This window comes from Neolamprologus brichardi, chromosome 23 (genome assembly GCF_056152115.1).
Source record: "Neolamprologus brichardi isolate AB-2024 chromosome 23, ASM5615211v1, whole genome shotgun sequence".
Lineage (NCBI taxonomy): Eukaryota > Metazoa > Chordata > Actinopteri > Cichliformes > Cichlidae > Neolamprologus > Neolamprologus brichardi.
This window is the reverse complement of record NC_142125.1, coordinates 7,652,397-7,677,874: the sequence shown is the minus strand read 5'-3', so window position 1 is coordinate 7,677,874 and position 25,478 is coordinate 7,652,397. Positions and strand designations below refer to the sequence as shown.

Sequence of the window (25,478 nt, the reverse complement as noted above, 5' to 3'; positions counted from 1 at the left end):
CGATTTTATGTTTAATACAAAAAAATCATATAATATAACATAATGTAATATAATATGTTGGTGAGCGAATACTATTTGTTGTCCAATTTGAGAAGCTCGAGCCTTGTGTTGTTTTGTGTATTTTCATCGTATTCCCGTTTCCTCTTTTTTCACATTGTTGTTTTGTCCTAGATTCCTTTCGATGTGGTTCTTGTCCGGAGAAATGGCTATATAAATAAATATTGCTTGCTTGTTGCGTATGTTCAACATAGGAGCAGAAAGAAATCCGAAACTCATACCAGGTATTGAGTATTGATGAATCATACGTATGCTGCCATCTAGTGGTGAAATCCACGTTTTGCATTTAGGAATAAAGAAGAAAAAAACATTTTACTTAAAACAACAAATACCCATAATTACTAATAACTAATAATTACTCACGAAATATATGAGTAATATATATACATATATATACATCTATATATTTAGACCGTGAGGGTTAGTATTTGACTGGGCTACTAAACTCAACATAACACCCTGTTGGTTGCTCCGTGCAGGGTAGGTGGGAGAGCGCGCCTGGTTCTTGGAGGGATAATTCACGTGCGTGCGCGCGTTTTCCGCCGTTGGTGGTTCTTCACTGTGAAGTGCCCCGCCCCCCTCCTCCCCGCCCCCCGTGCGCTGCACAGGCCAGGCAGGCAGTGCTCCCACCTCACCGAGCGAGCCAAGCCGTCGGTAACGGAGAAGATGGCAGAGAGGCAACAACAGAAACACGAAGGCAGGGTAAAGATCGGCCATTACATCCTCGGCGACACGCTCGGAGTGGGGACATTCGGCAAAGTGAAGAGTTAAGTCCTGTTTCTGTGTCATGCCAGGCTTCATGTGTACGTTTGTGCCTTCAGTTGGAGTAGTTAATGTCAAGTAGTCGCTGTGCCCCACTCCCCTCCCACCCCTTTAACGCTTCGTGTTCAACTTGCTGGTGGTCAGTGAAGCAGTTGGCGTAGTTGAGCGGTTTAACCACGGCAACAGACTGGATTTTAAACGTACTGTAGTCTGAGAATCTGACCGCTTCAAAGTCAAATTCTTTCACCGAAGCCCCCCTCAGTAGCTGCTGTTATCAGCTATGGCAGGTGATAAAACCTGGATGCACAGAGATGCACAGTCACACTCGCATTACAATAGTATATCGTTAAGTAATAAGGACTGTGCGGTGGTGGCTGTCCTTTGCCCTGTCTGGCGACAAAGGACGTCTGAAGCTCACCGTTTGACCCACCGTGGGAAACTAACGTTGAACTGACATTAATGTTTGCAAGCTAGTCCGATGTGTTATTCTCTGCTAGCCGGTGGTAGCTTGTTAAGTGCTTGTCAAGTCGGGCAAACCCTAGACAATCTTAAAGCTTCAATAGGATGCGTATAACAGATTATTATTAGGGTAGCCTTCGCTATTTCTCTGACACTCAGCATGACCTTGTGAGCTTTAACTCCATGCTCACCCCGCCTGTTTCTTGCGTGTGCTGCTAAAACATTTGAAACCATGGCTATTTCTGAAGATGATTTTGCTCACACTCCCAAACCACTAGGAGAAAATCTGTGTAAAGTCATGTGTGAAAGAATAAAAAAAAATGACTGTGTGTGTATATTTAATGCTTGCTCGTTTCAGGTTACTGCTTGTGTGTTAGTTGTGGAGCAGTTCATGCCCCAGTTCGTATCTGACTCTGAGTTTTGTGTGCAGTGTTTGGCAGCTGCAATAACAGCTTGGTTTCAGAGCCTCCAGCAGGCAGATAGCTCCAACACTATAAACAAACGCATGGAAAGAAAATAGGGGTTACAAAAGAGAGCAAAAGCTCAATATAACAAACACAGTTCATTCACTACTTTGTGCAAGCTTCCTACGCAACAGGACTCCAAATCAAAGTGTAACCCTTTTAATCCACACCAAGCTGCTTATGTAGTAGGTTATCTGATTTATTTATTTTTTAATTAATTTTTTTTAGCCTCTGTGGTCTGTCTCTTTCATGTCTGTATTCTGTTGTTTTTAGTTGGCGAGCATCAGTTGACAGGCCATAAAGTGGCTGTGAAGATCCTGAACAGACAGAAGATCCGTAGTCTCGATGTTGTGGGGAAGATCAAACGAGAGATCCAGAATCTTAAGCTGTTCAGACACCCACACATCATCAAGCTGTACGTACAGAAAGACGACACATCCGTCTGTCAGATTTAAGACTCTCAGTGAAGACTGACAAGCTTTGCAGAGAGATAACTGCGCTCTCTTTTATTATTGCTTGTTGTCCCTCTCAACATTGTTTGTGATATTTTTAGTCTAGGGTTAGGGTTAGTCCACTGTAAAACTCTAAGCAATGGCAGATATGCGAGTTGTCAGGTCATAAGCTGGAGTGCTATGGAAGTCAGTGTCAGAGACATATACAATAATAAACACATGCACACTGTGTACACTTCTTGTACAGACGTGGAAGCAGTTTAACATACCGACCATGACTATAAAAGCTGCCACACTCTCAACTGTTAGAAGAAAAAAGTTATTTGTCTTAATGTTTCTCCTCCCATAGTCCCTGTGGTGTTAGGCTTCACCCAGCTTGACAGTATTGAAATAGATTGTGATAAAGTTTATATTCTACCACCGGCAACCATTCATGAAATTGTGCCTGCAATTTAACATACCTGACCTTTATGAAAGCAACCCAATATCACAGCCTTGCTGTGCCTTTGTTTCTGTGTGCTAATGCTGTGTATTGTTTATGTAGGACGATATAGGTTTAGACATTCGGGTTCACTCATCTGTGTCCTTGTTTTGAAAGAAAAGCACATTTGTTCTTATTTCCAGTAAATTAATCAGAAATGTCATGAATGACTGGTGATTTTTAATAGCAACAATGACTCCTGTGTCCTGTCGCACAAGTTACAGAAATGATCATGAGAAGAAACCTCTCCAAATATGATAGCACATCTGATAACTGCTGTGTTGATTAAAGAAACAGTTCATTTGGTTAGCTGAGTTACTGGAACATCAACTCTTGCCTGCTCGATTACAGACTTAAAAGTGACTTTTATTTTGAAAGTCATCTTAATAGGGAAATGAATGCTATTGCTTGTGGGAAATTGCGAAAACTGAAGATGCCATAGGAAGGTGTGTCCTACCCCCTACATAAAACCACAAAAACTTGAACCTGAATAGAAAGTGGAATGAGAGGCCTGCAACACAGAGCAAGGAAACAAATGCATCAGATACTCTATTTTGAGAAACAGACACCTCATGGGTCCTAAACTGGCAGCTTCACTAATTGGTAACCACAAAATACTATTTCTGGGATCAGCAGTGAAGAAGCAGCTCCCGGAGACCTCCCTTTTAGGCAGAGTTGCAAAGAAAAAGCCATATATCCTTCTGCTAATGTCTTTTGCCCATCATAATCTTTTCCTCATATACTCAAAAAACTGGACAGAGCTGGCTGAGGTGGCTTTTCTCTCTATACGCCTCTCAAGCAATTCAATTAAAAACATGTAATTTCTAATTAACGATTCCATTACTGACTATGTCAGGTACAAGAGTTTTAATTATTTTAATGTTATTTTGATTAAAAATTAGTCTACCTAAAAAGGGACATGTTTAATTTTTGAGAATAAAAGGTGAAAATAGAAGATAGAAGGTGAAATCAACTAATAAATGTATTAAAAGTTCATTGTAATACAACATTTTCTTGTTGTTGTTGTTGTTGTCAGGTACCAGGTCATAAGCACCCCGACAGATTTTTTCATGGTTATGGAGTATGTGTCGGGAGGCGAGCTGTTTGATTACATCTGCAAGAATGGACGGGTAAGATGACATTCTTCTATTATCTTGCTGGTAGATTTCAGCCTGGCTGAGTACAGTGGTCAATGAATCATCAGAAATTCTTTTATTATCCAGTGGCATGGTTAGCTGACTAAACAGAAGCCTGACTGGTTAAACAGTTCTGACAGTTTAAAAGCAATTGTTGCATATATTTGATAAACATATCAAGCAAAAATCTGACGATGGTTTGTTTCCTGGGGTTGTGCAGTAATCCAAGTAGACTTGCTGTTAAAAATAGCTGAGTGTATTTATACTTATCTTTGTGTTGACTGTATTTTTTCACATTATTTAAATCCACATCCTTCACATTATATATATTATAAACTATATGGTCTTGCTTTAGCTTTAAATATATCTTCTTACTACTTTCATTTTGAGTAGGTATCTATATTTTAATTAACTTCTAATGTACATTTAAACTATGTTCCTAAACATGTGCACTGTTTTCAAGTGCAACTTACAACGTCTCTCCTTGTTTTGTCATGTATACATTACATCGTATTACACTGTAATAGTGGATGCTCATGTTAAACATGGGCAAACTTTCAAAAACTTAGATGAAGTCAATTTATGTGAAAGTAATTCCTATGAGCCAAAGTTTCATGCTTTAGATTAGTCTAAACATTTAATTTCAGGCAGTTTTTTCTGCCCTTAGCTCTGTGTGGTGTCAATGAAAGCAGATGTCTCTAGAGCACAAAGCCTCTACCTGTGAGCATAAAAAACATTTCTTAGATTTTCCGTTCACGAGGGGCAGCCAATCAGAAGAAAGTTGGTTTAAAATGAGGGTAAAGATGGCTAAAATGGCTTGTTTCAGACATCATATTAACTGATAGGTTCCACAGGCCTAGTATGACATAAATAAGGTTTATTTTGAACTGTGAGTCACGAAAAGCTGCCCTAGTAAAGTCTAGTAAAGCCATTCATAGTTTTCTATTGATGTTTATGAACTTCACCTTTTGAAATTGAAGTAGCGTGACTCTTAATGGACTGCATTGTTATGCATTAATCCCACACAGCACCTACACACAGCTTTGCAGAACGTTGCATGTCTTACCTGGTTATGTCGCCAGGGTCAGAAACATCCAGAGTGTGCACTACTTCTACTCTTGTACATGTTTGTGCTATTGTTGGTCATTTAGTCCTGCTTCTGCCAAGGAGAGCGAGCCAAAGTCACTCATTATAGTGAAGTGAAACTAGTGTTAAAAGCAATGAAACTGTCCACTGTCTTTGCTTTTATTGCTGTTTTTTTTAATCTTTTGATCTTTTTTGTGCTTCTTTCTCTTTTCATGAACTCTGTTGTCACTACCTTTTGTGTTAAAGCCCATTATCAACTAGTCCATAGGCAGCGTTCTACAGTTTAGAAAACCAGACTATTTAAAATCACTAGCTTTTTATAGTTTGCATCCACAAAGCTAGCTATTCCCTCAGGTCATTAAGGGCACTTGAAAGAAATAAATGGGCTAATTAATATTGATCTTAAATTAATTACATGCATAGAAAACACAGTCTGAAATGTTTTCCATTTCTAATAAATCAGTAAATAATTGCACAAAATGCACAAAAATGCACAAAAAAGATCAAAAGATAAAAAAAACAGCAATAAAAGAATCCTGTTGCAACTGACCCAGTGGCATACTTGTAGATCAGAGGGAGCATCATCACTCAGATCAGTCAAGTCCGTTCATTTTGTGTCTTTCAGGTGGAGGACACTGAAGCACGCCGCCTTTTCCAGCAGATTATCTCAGCTGTAGACTACTGTCACCGGCACATGGTGGTTCACAGAGACCTCAAACCTGAGAATGTCCTATTGGATGCCAATAAGAATGCCAAGATAGCAGACTTTGGTAAGAAAACAGTTATAGCTAGAGGGGGAGACATAAAAACAAGCTTGACAATAGAACTTTTTGTAAATTCATGATAAGAGGACAGATAAAATACTGAGGTTTGTTTAGGGTGACACAGTAAAATTACATAGTTTAAATAAAGCCAAGTGACAGCTGTTTAGGATTCAACACATGCAGTAACGTTGTTAACTTGAAGAAAAATGCGAAATCTAATTGTGCACCTTTTAGCTTTATTAAATGATAAGGAATATTTCACTTGAGAATGCCTCTTATCAGTTAAGGCCTTAATTTTTGCAATTTAAGTTAAAATTCCTTATGTAATATGACCATGAAAGAGAGAAATATTTTCAAAAACACACAAGGGCCCTTATGCGCAGCAGGGCGTGTGGGGTGGAGAGACATCCCTTAGCAACGGCAAGGTTTCATATCAAGTTTGGCAGGAAGCCTTGAGGCCCAGTGTCATCTGATAGGGAAGGAATCAAGGGGTGTGTGGCAGTGGAGTACAGCAGGAGAAGTGTTTTGGCTGAGAGCAAAAAATACTGGCAAGCAGAGCAAGGGAGTGTTAAGGGACCAGGGATAAAAGATAAAGGGAAGGTCAGCACAACACAAAGTGTCTGACGTTTAATGTTTGGCAGAGACCCTGGTAGGCAGAGAGAGACTCATCCAATTAAACGAGCTTTGTGTTTAGAGCTTAGTGTCTTGGAGAATAAAGAAGGATAAAGGTCTCAATAGTGTCTGCAGTGTGTAAGTCCCTGTTGGGCTATGTTCAAATTTAACCTGCAGACAGGTGACAGATTATGGGGAAAAACCTGAACTCTTGACCCGTGCAAGGAGGGGTTCTGGAGATCTGTTGTGTTGTTGGGATCTTTTTGCTGGCAGGGTTTGACGAGCCCTTCTGTTCCTTTAGAGGAAAGGGTCACTAGAAATCAATGCAATGTTCTGAGCGATCACCTTATTACTTCATCCTGGGATGAAACATTTCTATCCTGACTCCTAGAGTGGTCGCTTTAAGGATTACAGTACCCTGTTTATAGGCCATTAGTGGTCACTGAATGGATTCATGTGGATGGAAAACATAGTCATATACTGTGCTGTTTTGGGTTTTTCTGTGCGAAGTTTTGCCTCCAAAGACATGATTGTCGGTTAATTTGTGATTCTAAATTGGCCATAGGGGTGAGTATGACTAGTCTTTCTCGTTGTGCCAGCGCTGTGCTGGACTGGCACTCTGTCACAGACATGACAGATGACACGACAGATATACAGTGATAGGTTTCACTCCCTTGAAACCCTAAGTTGAATGGAAAGAAGAAAATATATCTGTCCATTATTAGAAATTAAGAAAACTGATAGAATGATATAGGTTCACTGCTCTCCACCCCCATCTCCACCAAATGATGGAATATCTTTTGAGGCTTTTGAGCTTTTGAGTTCTAAAGCTGAAGCTGTTCTGGTGACAGCTGGTCGCTCATCTCCATACTAAGATGCTTTGTTGTTGTTATGCTTGTTACTGTAAGAATAAAGACGGAGCGATATTAATGTTTTCTTGCCATTTAACTGGGATTGTCCGACAGGACTGTCAAACATGATGTCAGATGGAGAATTCCTACGAACTAGCTGTGGCTCACCCAACTATGCAGCTCCAGAGGTCATCTCAGGAAGGTTTGTGCGTCTGTTTTTTGCGTGTGATCATACAACCAACTATTTTTTTAACTGCCTCATAGGATAAGTCATAAATAAACATCTAATTGTATTTATGTTTAACCATTAACCTATAAGTCACTGTGGAAAAAAAGCGTTTCTGGTGGTTAAGCATCTGGCTTTTTTTTTTTTTTTTATTTTAAACTGTCACATCCTTTAATCTCTGTTAGACTCTATGCAGGCCCAGAAGTTGACATCTGGAGCTGTGGTGTGATTCTGTATGCCCTGCTGTGTGGCACCCTGCCCTTTGATGATGAGCATGTCCCCACACTGTTTAAGAAGATCAGAGGAGGTGTCTTTTACATCCCAGAGTATCTGACCCGCTCTGTGGCCTCGTTGCTGATGCTCATGCTGCAGGTGGATCCTTTGAAGAGAGCCACCATCAAAGACATCAGGTACTGACCCCACTGTCTTGAATCCAGAGGCCTCCTTTAGCTATATTGTTAACACTTTTTTATTAATATCATACTGTATGTTTCTCTTCATATATCATTTTTTCTTTAAAAAAAGAGTTCTTTAACTAATGTTGCCACAAAAGAAAATGCCATAGCTTTATAACTCAAGTTATAGCTTTATCGTCTTTCCTCAATATGTCAAATATTTAGTTCCCTGTCCACTCTTTTATAACTGTTAGCTCTGTAATGTGGCACAGGATTATTTTATTACAGTTTGTTTGATAATCCAGCTTGAAGCAAGCTAAAAGTCATACCTTGCGTGTCTGATAATGTCAGTATTGAGTTTGGGATGAAGCGCTTGAGTTGATCGATGTTTTTTTGATAGGGAACATGAATGGTTTAAGCAGGACCTACCAGGCTACCTTTTCCCAGAGGATCCATCATATGATGCGACTGTTCTGGACGAAGAGGCTGTCAGGGAAGTGTGCGAAAAGTTTGAATGCACTGAATCTGAGGTTGTGACCAGCCTGTACAGTGGAGACCCACAGGTGCTCATTGTCTTTGTTCTAGTACATGTTTTCTATGTTTGATAAACTTAACCTGATATATTATGAAAGCTGTAAATAACGTTTGTAGGTTTCAGTAGTATAATGGTCTGTTGGGAGTGAATTATCTCCTTGGTTTCACTTTATTTTTCGTCATCCTTCTGTTTACGCAGGATCAGTTATCCGTAGCCTATCACCTCATCATAGATAACAGGCGCATCATGACCCAGGCTAGTGAATTCTATTTGGCGTCCAGTCCTCCACAGGGCTCCTTTATAGAGGAGGGAATGCCGTTGCCCCCTGGAGTTAAACCTCACCCAGAGAGGATGCCTCCGCTCTTGGCTGACAGCCCAAAGTCGCGTTGTCCTCTGGATGCTCTCAACACCACTCGGCCTAAACCGCTGGCAGTGAAGAAGGCTAAGTGGCACCTGGGTATCAGGAGTCAGAGCAGACCCTATGATATCATGGCTGAGGTGTACAGAGCTATGAAGCAGCTAAACTTTGACTGGAAGGTGCTTATACATACCCTTATAAAGCACATCACTGCAAAGAACCCCACACAAACGAGAGTCTCTGTTTTGGCTGTTTTTTAAAATATTTATTTATATATTTATTGACTTACTTTTTTGCGTGTGTGTGTGTGTGTGTCAGGTGGTGAACCCATACCATTTGCGAGTTCGAAGGAAGAATCCAGTGACAGGCAACTTGGTGAAAATGAGCCTGCAGCTCTATCAAGTGGACAACAGATCCTACCTCCTTGACTTCAAGAGCATTGATGGTTAGTAACACATTAAACCGGTTTCACAATCTAGTCACAATCAATACATAACTAATTTAAAACCAAAAGAAAATAAACATTTTCCAAATCATAAAACATGCGTGGCCTTTGTGTAAAGCTGCTGATGTTTGTCCTTAATTTTGTCATTCTAAAGTTGAGCTGAAATGAATAAAGGCGTGAACTGCACTTCACAAGGTTGTCTAAGAAAATTGCAGCTGTAGTCACAAAACATAAAAAAAAGAAAAAAGTTGTTTTATGAAAAAGCTCATTTTTTCATGTTAAAGTGTTGTGAGTGGGTTCAGCAATCCTACAGCCTGAGGAAAGAACCAGTTTTGAAGTGTGTTGGTACTAATGTATTACTTGCAAGATGTCTTTTAGTATCCTTTCTGCGTAGACACCTCACCTCACCGGTGCCTTTGATGCTCAGTAGATGGGTGTCTGTGATCTATTATTTACATTTAGACCATTTAAATCATCCACTGCAGAGATTTCTGGTCTTGGATTGTGCATATAATATTAACTTTTTGTCAATAATGAGATTAAATCTTCTTCTGAGGATACGTAACTATATTTAAAATTCTTTAACAGATTTAATATCATGTCATTTTAATATTTTAAAAAATATAATATAATAAAATATTTTAAAAGGGTATAAGAAACTTCATACATCCGATAGATGACTTTATTATTTAGATGACAGATATATATTTTTATGGTTATGCAAATCAGGTGAATGAGTCATCTTGTACTTGCTTTAGCACAGAATTGCACTTCAGGAAGAGAGGACCACTACTTTAAAAAATGCATTGACATCGTTTTTAAGACAGCACCATGTACCATTAGCTTTGTGTCTTTTGTTTTAAATATCCTCTTTTAGCATTTAGCACAGGTTTGAAATAGCTGGACTGATTTGTATACTGTCTCACAGATATTTCTCACAAAGTTTAATAAAACAAAAGTTAACGTAGTAGTCACTTTATGAATGACTACTAACATTTGCTGTTGCTGTGCTTCTAGATGACATCATCGAGGCAGTGGGCTTTAAATCGGGCTCATCCACTCCTCAGAGGTCAGGTTCCACAGCCGGTCTCCACAGGCCCAGACTGAGCATTGACTCGGCAACCCCAGCGATTGATCTGCCCCAGCTCAGCTCCTCTCTCCCGGGATCCCTGTCTGGTAGCTCCCATCTGCTCACCCCACGTCAGGGATCACACACCATGGACTTCTTTGAAATGTGTGCCAGTCTGATCACTACACTAGCACGCTGAGCCCTGCTGACTTGCTTACGGCTCTGTAACCTGGATGTCAGTGGGGTTTTTAAGCTAATCACAGATCGAGGATGTAGGGAGTGTAGATGTTTGGAGTGACTTCTTCTTTCTGTCTCTTCTCCAACTGTTCTGTTTTACTGGATTGGGGGAAGCGATTGGAAATGTAAATGGCAAGGCAGGTGTGGCATTCGCCTCGGGTGAAGAGAGAGAGAATGAGGGGGTGAAATAGTGGGGGTTATTATTTCTTGTTTTGACAGTCATTGGGTCAAAGTCTTGATGTCTTACACATCAGGCTGCAGCTGAGGGGAATCTATAAACTAGTGGAGGCCCGTAAAGTGAGAAGCGAGTGGTCAGAGTTCAGCAAAGCTCAAGCTCACTGTCACTTCTCCCACAAACATCTTCAGCTGATTATCAGCTGCTGAATTTCCTTCACCCACTGTACCACCGATCAAAGGTCAGTTTTGCATCTGGTCTTAAATCTTCACTGAGGCAAAGTTGTTAAACTCATCGTTTAACTCGTTTAACTCATCTCTGACACATTAAATCGTGTCAGAGAGAGGATCGCAAAATGTAAAATTCTATTTTTTTTATTTATATTGTTTATGAGGAAGATTTTGTTATCCTTGTATTATATTTATATTACAATCATTATGTAGCTGAAAAGTTTGACAGAGAAATACCAAATAAATTACTTTATACATCTTTAAGATTTATATTTTAGCGGTCAGACCCATATTTATTTTTAAGAGGTTTTTTTAGGCATTATAGTTTTTTAATTTAATTACTACTTCAACATAGTTTTACTTGATTTTGAATTGATTGTAGATGAGTAGCAAAGCTCTTTGAGACAGCGGGATAGTAGAATGATGCTCTGCACGACGCAGAGTATGTGCTGCATGGTGTTGAAGTCAGATGCAGACCATCTTACAAGAGTTTGGGGGTTTTTTCGGGGGGATATCCAGATATATTTCAAAGCATTCAATCACCCTGCTATTTAAAGCAGTGTTTTATATGCAACACACCCAACAGATCCCTTTATATGCAAGTCCCTAATGAAGACACGTCGACACTTAGTTATCATAGGGGTGTTCAGTTCAGTCACATATGTAGTAAGCTGAATAAAGACAGGCATTATAGCTATTTTAGGTAAAAACTAACATTTTGTTTTATTATTATATTGTTAAGCTTTTAAATTAGGCAGATACCCCTTAGAAATTGAGACAGATGCTTAATGTGAGATCTTAAAACTATTTTTATTGGCTGATGTGGCCAGTTTTTTTTTTCCTAACTTGTTAAAATACTTAAGTAAGCCATTGAATTTCAAAACAGAATGACACTGAGGAGGGCAAAAAATAGATGTGAGACGGTGTGTATCTGTTGCACAAGTGTATAAGCCACATGAACTTTTCTACAGTTGCCTTAAACAATGCAACGCATTAATTGGTATGGAGTGTGTTGTGGAAGTTTTCCATACAAGTGTGTGTTTGTGAGCTCACATAAGTATGGTACTTGTTGTGTATTTTCGCTGACTTAACACTGGTGTGTTGAAAAGCTCTTCAGTATAATTGTGATGTTTGGGATGTCAGAGAGTTGACAGAATCAGAAAAGTGAGTGGCGAGAGACAAACCATGACGGTTCGGCGTGGTGCAGCTGTCTGAGCTGTTATCTGTTTCAATTAGTCATTGCTGTCTGTTCAGTCTGCACCGTAAAACTCATTTGCTGTGGCCGACAGTTTGCACACTTACCGTTTACTGCACTGCAAACTTTACCGTAACTGTTGTTGCTGGTTGCTATTGATGCACGCCACCGTTCTGTAACGTCCTGTCAAATTTCCATAGTGATGTTGTGTATTGCTATAGTCAGGCATAACATTATATCAAAATCATTTATTACTGAATGTAAATTGAATGCTGGTGCTGCTGATATAAATCCTTTTCTCTCTTTCTCTCACTATGTTCTTCTGGTTTTAAACCTGCTGTTTTGAAGGGGGGATACTAGACTGTTGCCTTTCTACTGTTTGCAGTAAGACGTAGATGTCAGTGGCACTGAGGCAGTTACTGTTCTGCAGAGTGGCGTCACAGAGATTTACAAAAGTGTAAATACGGCACTTAGAAATATACACTGATATGAATATGTGCAGTAAAAAAACGAAATAACTGAAACGACTGAAGATGAATAAAGGTGCCACTGGGAAAAATATTAAATCTGCAGAAATCTTTCCAAATAAAGTGATGGAACTTCTTCTCCAGCACGTCAACTCTGTGAGATGAGCACAGACAAATGCACGTTTTTTCTATGTCCTAAAAAGTGCTGCCTTTTCGTTTCACATTGGATTCAAATACCACGTTTTCCCAGATCAATATCTCAGTGTCGGGTCGCTTTTCTCACCTGGTTCTACTCGGTAGTCGACCGAGGTCTGGTTGAACCAGTGAAAGCCACTTTCTGCTACCCTGAAACCCTTTATTTACATGTTCTGTGTATTTGTTCTGTCTGTAAGCTCATACACTGCTCATTGTTCTTTGTCAGGGAGAAATTGTGTTCCCTGCTCCAATATGCTGCTGCATATACACCTTTGTAAACATTAGTCCACAGCCTTTGTCAGCCATCTATTTTACACTATTGCTGTGTCTTAAATTACTTCTCTATTGTGAGCATCTTCAGTCACATCAATATAATATATGGGCCTTTATGCTTTAATTCCGGGTACTGATGCTCCTAAAAAAACACTTGCAAAAATATGTATGATTGAAGTGCACTATCCAGCCGAAGTCATGGGTGAGATTTAAAAACTCCTCTGACATAACCAGTGTTTACTGTCAGGTGTAGTCTACCATCACAACTGTATGCAAATACCAGTGGCATGATAGTCATGTAAGCTCATTTGTGTTTAGTGCCAGAAGAAACGCTAAAGGGCCTAATTAAATACAAATTTCACATGTTGTACCAAAGTGAGTATTTTCTGTAGTGGGGTTCTTATGATCAGTGTAACCCTAAATACCACCGTGTGTGTGTGCGTGTGTGTGTTTGTTAGGTATGTGGGTGCACACTGGTTGTTGTGATTGCCTGTACGCGTGCGTGTTGATACTGTCTCTATATGTCTTTCTGTCTGATTGGGGTTTGGATTTCTCATGTTATGCATTGCATGATATTGCTGTATTGATTTGCACTTTAATGAATATTTATTGGAAAAAAAATAAACATACAAAAAAAATTCCGTCTTAACGTGCTTCGTCAGTTTAGACATTTCATAGAGTCACACAAGCTCACACCCACTACAAATGCCGGTTGCAAATGACCTCAAGTAATCATCACATCATGTTGTTTATCTATAATACTTATTCATCTGTTTATAGGGAACTGTTAGTGTCAGAAGCAGGTAAAAGCTCTATAAAAAGTAAAGAAAATTCAGTTGATGGATATCCCTCTAGAAGTTGCAGCTATGATCAATACAGAGCAAATACTATAATTTATACCTATTATATTACACAGCATGCTGGTTATTTGGGTCCAGTGAAAAAGAAGTCAAACTCAAAGGTCACATGTATTGTAGCATGAGTAGTTACATAGTCCCTTCCACATACCACAGTTGACACTGAAAAAAAATAATGAGTGTACAAATGACAAATTAGCAAAAGCTTATGTGCAAAAAATACAAACAATGTTTTTAAATGGCTGGAGTACTGTAGATAAACATAAACCAGGAATGTTACTGGTATTAGCTCACATTACTTGCTGCTTACAGCTGGTTAATTGTTTTTAATGGATGCATCTTAAAACAAATTAAGCTTTTTCCAGTATTTCTTAGCTACACACACTTTCATCTGATAAGAAAAACTGCTGTTTCCATTCCGTTGTTCTTTCCCTCATTTCCTCCACTTTAAATATATTTTCCATTCTGGTTTTTGCACAGAAAGCAGTTCATTGTTCCTACGAGAGTTTCCAGGATCACATTGTCCACAAATACTGTGTGTGTCTGTGCAACGCAGTTCACCGTGATCACTTAAAAGCAAGCAGATCAACTGTCCCATGCTGGTTCCACATTGCAGCATTTGAAAGAACAGAAGAAAGATTTCCGTTTGCCCAGATGATATAATTCTCATTGTTGTTAAATGTAATTCTACTTCACGAATGCAGTCATTGGAGAAATAAGATCATAGTCCAGCAGGTAATGCTGCAGACAAATGCAGTTCCACCTGGGGGAGTTTCTGTTCAGCTGTTAAGACAGAAAAACATCATGTCATCATGGCATGTGCACAGTGATGGACAGTGAAGAGTCCGGGTGATTCATCCTTGCCTTGTTGTATGAAGGCCACTTTACCTTCACTCCACTCCATCGGCATACATGACAGGAGGAGGTAAAATGAGTGTATCAGGAACAAAATCTGTATCTTCTGCTGACACAGCCTCAGGCCTGTAGAAAAAAAAACATGAAAACAACTCAGTCTTTCATCTATCACCTTATATTCTTAACCCAGTAACTCATTCTCCCCTCGAAGGGAGGGAGTATGTAATCGGTTCTATTTCAATCAGCTCGAGATTATTTTATTTTGGTGAAATTCTGGTCAAGGTCAAGGTCACACCAAATGTAAAAAGCAGTAAAAGCTTTATATTTTAAAATAAGAAATATTGGGTATATTGAGTATATGCAACATACTCTTCTGTGCTCTTCTCTTTAAGTGCTCTTGTTATGTAAATGCTGTCTGTTGCACTAAGCACAGAGGAGGGGCCTACTTGAGAATTAACAACTCATTGTTCTGTCAGGAGTCAACCTGGCTTAACTTCCTGGTGGCGTTAAGGTGGAGTTAAAAACTTTCTTTCTCTCAGAGGTTAAAAAAAAAAGAAGACATTTACTCTTTTCATGCTTATCAAGCTGTTCCAGGCAAAAAGGAAGGAACCCTGTCCGTCTACAGGTCGGACAGCATGTTTGACATTTTTCCGCGTGTGCGTTATTCTTTCTGTACTTACGTGTGATTTGCTTCTTGTGCCGCATTCACAGAACCTGCAGTGTAACCTGAAGATGTATTGATATTGCAATTTAAAAATCAGTTTATAAAGACTTTATGATAATACTTTGTTTTGTTTTTTTAATCACACATGAGGTGCTTCTTCCAGCATAAGTGTATTGCCTGAAAGTGCATCAGCATTAGGTTTGAAAAAGTAGTACATTAGTACATTAGTGACTTTTTAAATGTGATTTTTAGGGCATTACTCACTCATTACTGGTTCATCGGTGCTGTTAAAAAGAAGAAAAAACAAAAATTGATGTGTGTGTACATGCACGCTCATGGATGGACAACATTGTTACGTTTTTCTCCACCATGCCTACCTTGCAGCTGGCTCTACATTTTTTTGTGAATGGAAAAATGTCGACAACCTCTGAAGTGCTCTATAAGGAGAAATAAAAAGAATTATACGAGTCTGCGCGTGTCTGTATGTGTTTCTGTAAGAGTGAAACGGGTGAACTCACTGGTTGTGGGAGCTATCATGACCCATGTCGCTGTGACTGTGCTGGTGGTTCACGCTAAGGTCTTTGTTTCCTAAAGACGAAATCACACAAGCGACGGATAAATAACTGTATACAAGTGAACATACAACAGTTACACCAAGGAAACAATTCCCAAGTTACCAGACCTAAGATTAGCCATTACATATTTTACTAGCAGCTTCCTGTTTAAGCACCTGCTTGTCTAATGAGTCACATTGCAGGGAATTAACGTTTAAAGAATGCCGTAATGAAAAGTCCATTGTTCATTAAAGAAGTTTAGAAGGGTGCAGTTTTGTGATTTCGGTAGTTGTGAAGAAATTATAATTGGATAGAAACTTGATACAACATCCAGAACATCAGTAAATTTAGTCCAGTGCAGAAGTTCTGACATCCCCATTCACTGTTGAAGAGAAGATGAAAAAAAGATGGACCTCAAGGACTTGTTTATGGACTCAGATTGAGTGTTTTTTGCCAGATTGGCGTTTTTTATACTGAGGGCGCTCACACACTCGCAGTTGTGTTGCAACCTCACATAAGCCTTTCTGTGTTTCTCTGAAACAGCTGCTGCAAAATATCTGTAGTATCTTTGTTTACTGTATCTGTTAACCCACATCAAGATAACAAATTGAGGAAATCAGCATGACAAACACAAGTGTCCCATTTATTTTTGTTGTGTACTGAAAGGTGACTTTTAAGTGAGTCATTCACTAAGTGATTCATTATGCTTTGTTTAATGTATGTTTCCAGTAAACAATTAAAGATCTTCCCAACTTGTTTTTTCACAAGAGCTGACTGGGGAAGAACAGAGTTGGGAATGGTGCTGCCTAAGTTGGGATGTCTTACCCACATCTGGCATGGAGAATGTCCGGGTATGACCTCTGCAGGGGAAAAAAAACGCCAAAAAAACTGTTAATAGCAGATTGATCACCTTAACTCTTGTCCTCAATAGAAACAAGCAGTAAACACCAAAAATAGAGCATAATTGAGCATTTACTCACAGTACAGCCTGTGTACTTGGAGAACCAGAGGGAGGTTCATCATCATCACCGCTCCACTCCTCACTGTCGTCTGTGACTGAGCATGTCAACATCAAAAATATTAAACTGCTGTTAAATAATTTCACTGTATTTTGTTATCTTGGGTGAAAACGGGAAACACTTACAGCTTTCTCCCGGTAATTGATAATGGTTTGAGTCACTGGGGGAAATAAAAATCATCTGTAAATAACTTTTTAACTCAAAGGTAATAACAGTAGTAGAAGGTTACACATGATAGCTTGTTATTGTATGAAGCTCTTACTGTGAAATCATGCGGGTACCGTCTGGTTCGATAAAGTTATTGTTTGACCTGGGAACAGTTTTCCTTCCCAGCTCTAACATCTCCTTGATGTCCAGCTCCACGTGATCAACTGCGACATACCCATCTAAAAACACATTCACATGGTCGTTATTCATTCATTTCAGATGTCATTTCAGATTATAGCACTTATGTTTCAAAAACAGGTTTTAATCTTGATTGTTTATTTTTTTTAACTCACAGCTGTTGCTGCTGTCTCTGGCCAGCCACTTTCCTTTGGGGCAGTTTGCTGTTCGAATAATGCTGATTGTGTCTCCTGCTTTGACAGGGAGATCAGTCTTTCGTCCCTTTGCAGTTACAACTACTCTTGCCTGGTAAAGGGCATCCTCCTGTCCTGTGATCTAACAAACACAGTTACATGTTAACACTGAATATTCCTCCACTTGCACACAAATAACCTCAATAAACAATATTCATGTAGCACTTTTGAAAACAACACCACAAGAGGCTTTATACCACAAACAAATACATGTGTTCACTAGCTGGATGGTGGGCTGATCGTGTAATTTATGCTATTAAAGAGCAGTCTCCTGACAAATAGTTTGCTGTTGTGAAGAAACACTGAGATGACTCCCATTTGCCTGATGCATGCTGTTACTCTTCATTTTAACAGTCAGAATTTACAGACCTATAGTAGACTTATTAAGTGTCAGAGTGGGAGGAGCAGTTTATCTTTAACCTGCTGTTAAGATCACAGTTCTTACTCTCGAGATGTGATTTTGTTCCTGATAAGTAAGAAATGTGTTGTTTTTTTTACAAAGGCATCTTTCTCAAAGCCAAAAGGCTTGCATTTGCTGATCTGAAGGTATTTGAGTGACAAGACTGCCATCTAACTGCCCTGTGGAGGCCCAATATAATTTGATCAAGGATTTTTGGAGAAAGCTAGAAACAACCTTCTCTGTCTCACTCCTGTGATCACATTTTTGCAAAAGGAACACATACACACACACAAAATACAGATCTGTAGAGCAACGTCTTGTATGCTCGCAGTTTTCAAACCACATCGGTACAAGATGTGGTTTTGTTTGTTTGTCAAAAAGTCTGCTGAGCGAGATTTTACACAGATCTCACTGTCAGTTACACAGAAGCTCCCCATAGCAAGTATAACTGCTGTTTTACTGACACAGGTGATGGTTTACTTGAATTCCATCATCTGATTTCGGGGTTGTTGTTGTTGTTGTTTTTATCTAACTCCTCTCTTTCTCTTTCTCCCTCATTGATCGGAGAATATTTTCATGTCTTCTGCAAAGGCAACAACCCTATCTAAATTTCTCCACAATGCACAGTCTAGTTATGAAAGGATGAGGAATGAGGATGATGATTTCATGATTGTCAATGAGCGGCATATTACTGATGATACAAGTACAATTAGAGGTAGACTGCCTTTTGCAGATAGGACCTGGAACTATTTGCAAAAGGCAGATTAAAAGATTTTTTTTTATTTTATTTTTTTTACCTCTTTATTTATAAAGTTTTGCACATGTAATTTGACATATCAGGCCCAATACAGCAAGTACCAACCGATATAAAGACATATATCAAAACAAATTAGGCCATTAAAATTCGGATGATAACAATAAAACAGAAAAAAGAAAGAAAAACAAAAAAACAACAACCCACGCACAGAAAACAACAACAAAAAACAAACAAACAAAAAAAACAAATTAAAAAAATCAACTCCCTCCCAAAACCATAACAAAAGGGAACCCTGTGGTACAAAAGTTTAGTCTGTTGTAAGTGTTTTCAATGAGCTAAAGTAAATGATAAAAGGCTGCCACATCTGTGAGAACTTATTAACATTTCCTCTGAGTCTAAATTTTATTTTCTCCATTTTTAAAAAGAACATAACATCTTCCAGCCAACATGATCGGGCTGGAGGGTGAGGAGCTTTCCAAGACAGCAAAATTCGACGCCGTGCCAGCAGTGAAGTGAAAGCGATAATATCCAGTTGCTTACAACTAAGGTTCAGGGTGGCGTCCTCAGAAACACCAAAAATGGCAACTAGTGGACATGGTTTAAGAGTAACGCTCAAAACATGAGAGAGCACTTCAGAGTAAAAAGTCCAGTATAATTGAAGTGACGGGCAGGCAAAAAACATATGAGTTAAATCACAGGGGGAGGTGTTCCATCTGTTGCACAGGTCAGGTATGCTGGGGTATATTTTAAATAGTCTAGATCTTGAGAAGTGTAACCTGTATACCGTCTTAAACTGAATAAGGGAGAGTCTTGCACATGAGGCTGAAGAATGAATTCTGTCAATTACTTTGTCCCAGTAGATTAAAAGATTTTATACTGCACAACAATACTGTCTATATTAGGAAAAAGCACTGTTTCAAAAGGGACATAAGTCCAGGGGGGACATGGGTAAGATTTAAAATCAAAGTAGTTCCACTGAGAATTACATAGGAACACAATCTCAGCAAGGTAACCATTTCGCACTAATCACAAAAAAAGGTTTGACATATCAAACCATTTAGTTGCCAGATGTATGATATTTACCACAGCTGAGCTGTAAGACTGTCAAAGCATCAGCAGGAGAGGCACCAGGCTTTGAATTGATATGATTATTAAAACTGTCTGTGTTTTATCAATAGAGGAATAGAGCAAAGAAGCAGCACATGATGACATAATAAATGTTGACGTGCTTCTTACATGTACAGTACTTACAGCGTGTGACAAATATGACATTAATCTTGTAATCCTGGGGTTTTACACTTAATGATATTAACTGGGCTGCTAGCATTTACTCCATTTTTTGTGTTTCTGGTAAAGCCAGCTGCCTGTTGTGTTAAAAAAAGAAAGAAAACAGAGAGCTAAAGTAGACACAAAACCGCATTTTTAGAGTTTTTGCATCTTTTTTGGGTTCATCCCTATGTTAATTACTACAACACAGTTTCTGCTACAACACAAACATTAATCAGAACATGTTCAGAACAATAATATTGTAGAAGAATATGCAGAAATAAAGAATGGCCCATAGGTGTTCTGTCAGAAATATCACAGACAAAACAAATGTTTGCTCGTATTCTGTTTGTGCTTGCACATGTTGCTCACTTCAACTCTTCCACTGCCAGGAATGAATCCAGACAGGTTTGTGTGCCCGAACATATACCCCACCCTCCCCCGATGTTTCTTAACCTTCCGTGTTGGCTTACCTTGAATTTCTTCCTCATCTCGTTCTCCCTCTTTTCCCTCTCTTTCTGTTCTTTCTTTTCCCGTTCTTGTTTCTCCTTTAGCTCCTTCTTCTCCTTTTCTAGCCGCTGCTTTTCTTTCTTTTTCAGCTCCTTCTCATCAGGCCCCTCTGCAGCTGCTTTCTTTTCACTCCTGAGGAAGGCAGAATGAAGAGGATCATCCAGTTAGAAAAAAACTACTGGTTAATAGCAGAGGAGAATATAAGCTAAACAAGAGCAAATTAAACTCTCATCACTAATTCCCCGGGGATAAGGGAAATTAAAAAATCTCTGAATAAAATAAATTAGGCCTTACTTGCCAAACCTCAACGTCTTGGTTTTCTCTTGAACCTATAAGTAAGAATAAAGAATGTGGATTAATTAACTTTGAATTAAAAATTGCATAAAGAAAGCTTATCTTTTTAAATGAAGAAAAATAAAGTCTTGATTTTACACCGCAGCTTACCGTTACTGGCATTGACTCAACATATGGATCTGTGGTTTAAAAAGAAGGACACAGTTATGTACAATACCAAAGATGCAACCGTTCCAGGCAGTTTCTAATATTACTGTATTAATTTTAGCACAATTCCTATTTTTCTAGTATAAATAGTTTCTTACTCTTTGGCTCTTTGCGTTTCTTGACTTTAGTCTTGACTTTTTTCTTGTCACCATCAGGTGTGGCGATATACTCGTACGCATTTTCTGTGTTCTGATAAACATCGTCTTCTGGTCGGGGCCTGCGTGGGACAAAAAGTTGAACAAACACTAACGAATACCAACTTGTCAGGGATTAAGAGCCATTTTAATGAGAAATAAAATAGATTAAATTTGCATGTCTTACTCTGACGCCTGTTGTAAGTCCTGACCGAGAGCATGAGATGATTCTGGTGGTGGATTATTTTGGGATATGTCTCTGGGTGTCTCTGTGTGGATCTCGGTTTGCGGAACAGTTATCCCATTACTGTGAACCTTTGGCGGGTCATAACCGTCTGGAACATCTGCAGCTGGGTACATCTCATACTCCAACTCTGATCCCTGCAGCTCGGGAATAGGAACGCCTGAAGCCACATTGTCAACCTCTGGGACATCAGGGGTGTAGGTCTCTGAAAACTCAAGTGGAGCAGGGATATCTGCAGAAGAGGCATGAAGGATTATGACGCATTACAAGAACAGGCCACTGAAGTTTAGCTTTTCTCTAAATTGTGAGTCTAGCACTGGTGACCACACCATTAACTTCCATGACAGGTGGAGGAATGAATTCACTCAAGTTGGCAGAGTTAAGTATGGCAGGTTCCTCTACAGAAGAATTCAGAGGCCCATTATCTGAAATAGTCATCTCGGGTGGAGGCGGGGGAATCGCCAGCAGCTTTGGGACAGGGTCAGGTCCCTCAGTGATTTCTTGCAACAATGGAGAGGGCTGTCCTGGAAGGAATGACATTACATATGAACATATAACACTTTAGAAGGTTATGACTAGATATGATTGCTAAAAGATTTTGAACTTTAATCTCATTTAAGTCAAAAAGAACCATTCAACATCAAAACTCCATCTGAAAGTGAATTTTCCAACACAGAAATAGAGATAGGGCAAGAAAAGAATAAGAATTGCATATGTAAGGAAATAAAACCAGTCAAACCCACTGTGGAAGTTGTTCTTGTATAACTCTGTAGAGCAGAGCTAATGCATTTATAAGAAATGTGCAGTATAATTCAATTTTGCTACTTTAATTACAATACAAAACACATCTTTAGAAACTTGCCCGCTAGCTGCCTTTTGAAGCTGCACAAAACTGTTTGCTGTTGCAGAATAAAAGATTAGAAACCATGACAAAGGTACTCATCTGTAATTTGTAGCAGTAGACTTCATCATATTAAATGAGCTTGACATAAATACCTGTATGCACAATTTCAAAAAATGCAATGCAAATTAAACAGAGACTTCCTGCTCTTCCTGCACTGTGCTTAACAGACATTAAACTGTTTGTCACTGCACCTCTGACATAGCAAACATACCTCTGCAGCTCTGCCCTGCCTTCTGCTAAGTTGTTTCTGGCACAAAAGAAGAATGTCACCACCTGAGGCGACCCTGTGGCCAGGTATTTTCTGCAGCTAAGCTATTAAATTATGTTTTGCAGGCCTACAGCACATACCTGATGATGATGAGATAAATTCTTCTCAACTTATTTTGAGGTGAAATAAATCCACGGGAAAGTAAGAGGTGGGGAAGAGAGGGGAGGGGAGGGGAGCTCTACAGTGGTTATGTTAATTGGACTTACGGTGGTCAATGCCATTAACTTGTGCTGGTTTCGATGGGACGGCATTGCCTGTTCGAGCTTCATAATCAATGGGTGGGAGTTCTGGGAGACTTTCAGTGGGGCTCTGACACTGGGAGGATTCCTCAGGTGGAGGGGTAACAGAATAGGAGGGCATGTCACATATCAAGGGGCTAGGAGCAGGTAAGAAATTACATCTTGTTAGTGACTGAGCAGTAAACAGAGATGTTTCTTTGTAACTGCTGGAATGAAACTGTGTGTGTTCCTGCTGTTTATGTTCTTTACCTGTTGGTCTTCTTGCGTGCATTCTGTAGAGCATTGAAAATCCTCTGGTCACCTGGTGGTGTTTTTTTTCCAGGACTCATATCCTCTGCCCTCTCCAGGGCAGAGAGTGCTGAGACTGGACGCTCTGGTTTGGGAGATGGTGGAACAGATGGAGGGTTCGTGGTTGGAGAAGGAGGTTTCTCCACAGGAGGCACATCTTTCCCAATCTCAGATGTAATCTCAGGCTCGGGGGGTGATGGAGATGGAGAAGAAACCAGGGAAGGAGAACCAGAGATGACACAGCTGGGTGGAAGAGGTGGAGAGACACTGGGTGGACTGGTAATAGCTTCATCTTGGCTAGAAACAGGCAAAGTGGGATTTTCTATTTCAGGTGGGATTTCACTGGTCAAGATTGGGATTTCAGGTGGTGGGCTCTCAGGTATGAGAGGAGGAGGTAGGTTGAAGGCAAGAGATTCAAGAGTAGTAGTGGTTGGGGTCATTTCTACATCAGCACTGTGATCTGGTAAGGTGGGGCTGTCTGGTAGATAGGGCTCTGATGTTGAATTAGGTATTGTTTCCCCACCAGATTCAGAAGGCACTGGGATGAGTGGAGCTAGTCCAGCAATATCTGAGCTTGGGGTGTCCAGAATTGGATCAGCTGAGATCAACACTGAATCTCGTTTTGGCTTTTTGAAAAGACTGAAAGGCTTCTTTTTCTCTGTTGTGACTTTAGGTGGAGGTGCGGCTGGCACCAGCTCTGCAGTACTCTCTATCTGAGTTGTCTTGTCTTTCTTATTAACTTTCTTTTGATCCACGGAATCTTTAATAAGATTCTCCCTGCTCCCTTTGACTGCTTTGTGCTTACCACCTTTCAGTTTCCCTTCACTTTTGTCTTTATTGTCGATGAGAGGTTTTTTGCTCTCTTTCGGATCATCTTTGAAGACCACTCTTGGGGCAAATAGTGTGTTTCTTTCCAAGTTTTCATTAATGGAGGTCAGCAGGGAGGGGCGTGCACCTGAAGGGAGGTAATGACTGGGGCTCTGGGGAGGAGAGACCACCTTTGGCTTCTCCGGGAGAACAGGTTTTATCTTGGGTTTCTTCAGTGTGAATTCTTCTTGTTGAAACTTGGCCCTTATGGCCTGAAAGTCAATCTGTTCCTCCTGATGAAAGTATCACACAGTACAATAGTCTCAATACAGGATCTAAATAAGGTAAAAAAAAAAATTCCCTAACATATTTGGAGTAAGAACAAAATTCCAAATCACTTATTATTAAGAGGAGTTTAGTTCTGGTCTTAATCCGGTAAGATAAATGACGTCATCATAGCAGTAACAACGTTACAGCGTACAGAGCTAAAACTCTGTCTCACTTTACTTAATGTTGTTGTAAGCTTTGATCATTTTTCCCCAAATGTCAGTTTACAGTATTACCAGGATTTATGTCTGCTAACACAACTTTAAATATATCAATAGCTTAATATTATCCAATCATCATAATGTTACGAGCGTCATGGGACATACCTGTTCCATTGCGCGTTTTAATATCCACAGAAACGACAAAAAAGCTCCTTTATGAATAGAGATCGTTCTCTTATTCAGCTTCTCATCCTGTGTCCGTTGGAAAAAAACAAAGAAATTAATTTAAAATAAAAAAGGAAGAAATAAACTTTAAATAGTGTATTAGCTGTTCCAGGTTCCTGCGTGCTTCACCTCTGATCGAGACAAATCTGCGTCCCATGCGCACCCGAGATGGTTTCAGAGGAGGAGTGCGATTGAGTAAAAAACAGTCGGGCTCGTCAAACTAGTCCTGCTGAGCATTTTACGCCACAGTACGATGACTGTCAACAGCTCTTGGATTTTTCTCCCTCTTCTTCAGGAATGTCGCCCGGCTGGCACGACGTGAGTCACTCTCATGAAACCAAGCTGATGGAGATTTTTTTGTGTTTATTTTCAAAGTGACTCATTTTTTTTTTAAGAATGCTAATCTCTCTTATAAGAACAGTGTATTTTGCTGTTATGAGAGGATGTGGTATAAAAGTTTAATCTTTGATTTATTAACTGTCGCCTAAACGAATCATTCAAATGAAATGACCGAAGAAATGTGTCATCATTCTAGGTTCGTTACAGAGCGTACAGAAGTATTAAATTACGCATTTATAATGTGACATAAATACATTCCGTAAGCGTTGTCTTTATTTGGCAGCAGACTATAGTCTCTCATACGCTTTACTCTCTACCAAGTTGTGTACACTCACCGGTCACTTCATTAGGTACACTTTACTCGTACTAAGGAGGATCTCTTTTTGTCTTCAGATCGGCCTTAATTCTCACAGATTCAACAAAAGTGCGGGAAACTTTCATCAGAGATTTTGGTCCTTACCAGCATGACCGCATCACACAGTTGCTCTATTGGACTGAGATGTGGTGACTTTAGAGGCTATTTGGAGGCTAACATGACCCTACTGTGTTCACTGCATCATTCCATGTTTGGCACTGATCACCACCTGCACTCATGTATATATCTATCTACTTAGCACTTTTAATTCTTATTCTTATTTTTATTTTCATGTCTATTTA

General features: G+C 39.5%; 2 protein-coding genes across 5 annotated transcripts; one reads left to right on the top strand and one right to left on the bottom strand.

Annotated features, from left to right (window-relative positions):
• Positions 1-658: 658 nt before the first annotated feature.
• Positions 659-13,586, top strand: prkaa2 (protein kinase, AMP-activated, alpha 2 catalytic subunit). 2 transcript variants are annotated; one of them, XM_087836893.1, is made up of 10 exons: positions 659-823; positions 2,016-2,157; positions 3,712-3,805; positions 5,523-5,667; positions 7,239-7,287; positions 7,575-7,760; positions 8,146-8,308; positions 8,479-8,817; positions 8,957-9,083; positions 10,101-13,586. In XM_087836893.1, exons 1-10 carry the CDS (start codon positions 724-726, stop codon positions 10,349-10,351), a joined length of 1,596 nt encoding a protein of 531 aa, XP_087693019.1. In that variant the 5' UTR covers positions 659-723; the 3' UTR covers positions 10,352-13,586. The 2 variants fall into 2 exon arrangements, with proteins under 2 accessions (XP_087693019.1, XP_006790212.1); XM_006790149.3 differs by having other exon boundaries at positions 7,239-7,326; positions 7,536-7,760.
• LOC118454118 (uncharacterized) lies at positions 13,506-24,665 on the bottom strand. Of its 3 annotated transcripts, XM_035907459.2 has the most exons (21): positions 24,612-24,665; positions 24,423-24,509; positions 22,924-24,062; positions 22,642-22,811; positions 21,593-21,787; positions 21,207-21,495; positions 20,984-21,102; positions 20,829-20,857; positions 20,679-20,713; positions 20,348-20,516; positions 17,374-17,533; positions 17,136-17,259; positions 16,999-17,033; positions 16,835-16,910; positions 16,680-16,714; positions 15,819-15,888; positions 15,678-15,737; positions 15,565-15,584; positions 15,317-15,362; positions 14,646-14,762; positions 13,506-14,564 (listed from the first exon to the last, which is right to left on the bottom strand). In XM_035907459.2, exons 2-20 carry the CDS (start codon positions 24,429-24,431, stop codon positions 14,672-14,674), a joined length of 2,871 nt encoding a protein of 956 aa, XP_035763352.2. In that variant the 5' UTR covers positions 24,432-24,509; positions 24,612-24,665; the 3' UTR covers positions 13,506-14,564; positions 14,646-14,671. The 3 variants fall into 3 exon arrangements, with proteins under 3 accessions (XP_035763352.2, XP_035763350.2, XP_035763351.2); XM_035907457.2 differs by lacking the exon at positions 24,612-24,665 and having other exon boundaries at positions 24,423-24,589; XM_035907458.2 differs by lacking the exon at positions 24,612-24,665 and having other exon boundaries at positions 14,670-14,762; positions 24,423-24,589.
• Positions 24,666-25,478: the final 813 nt, after the last annotated feature.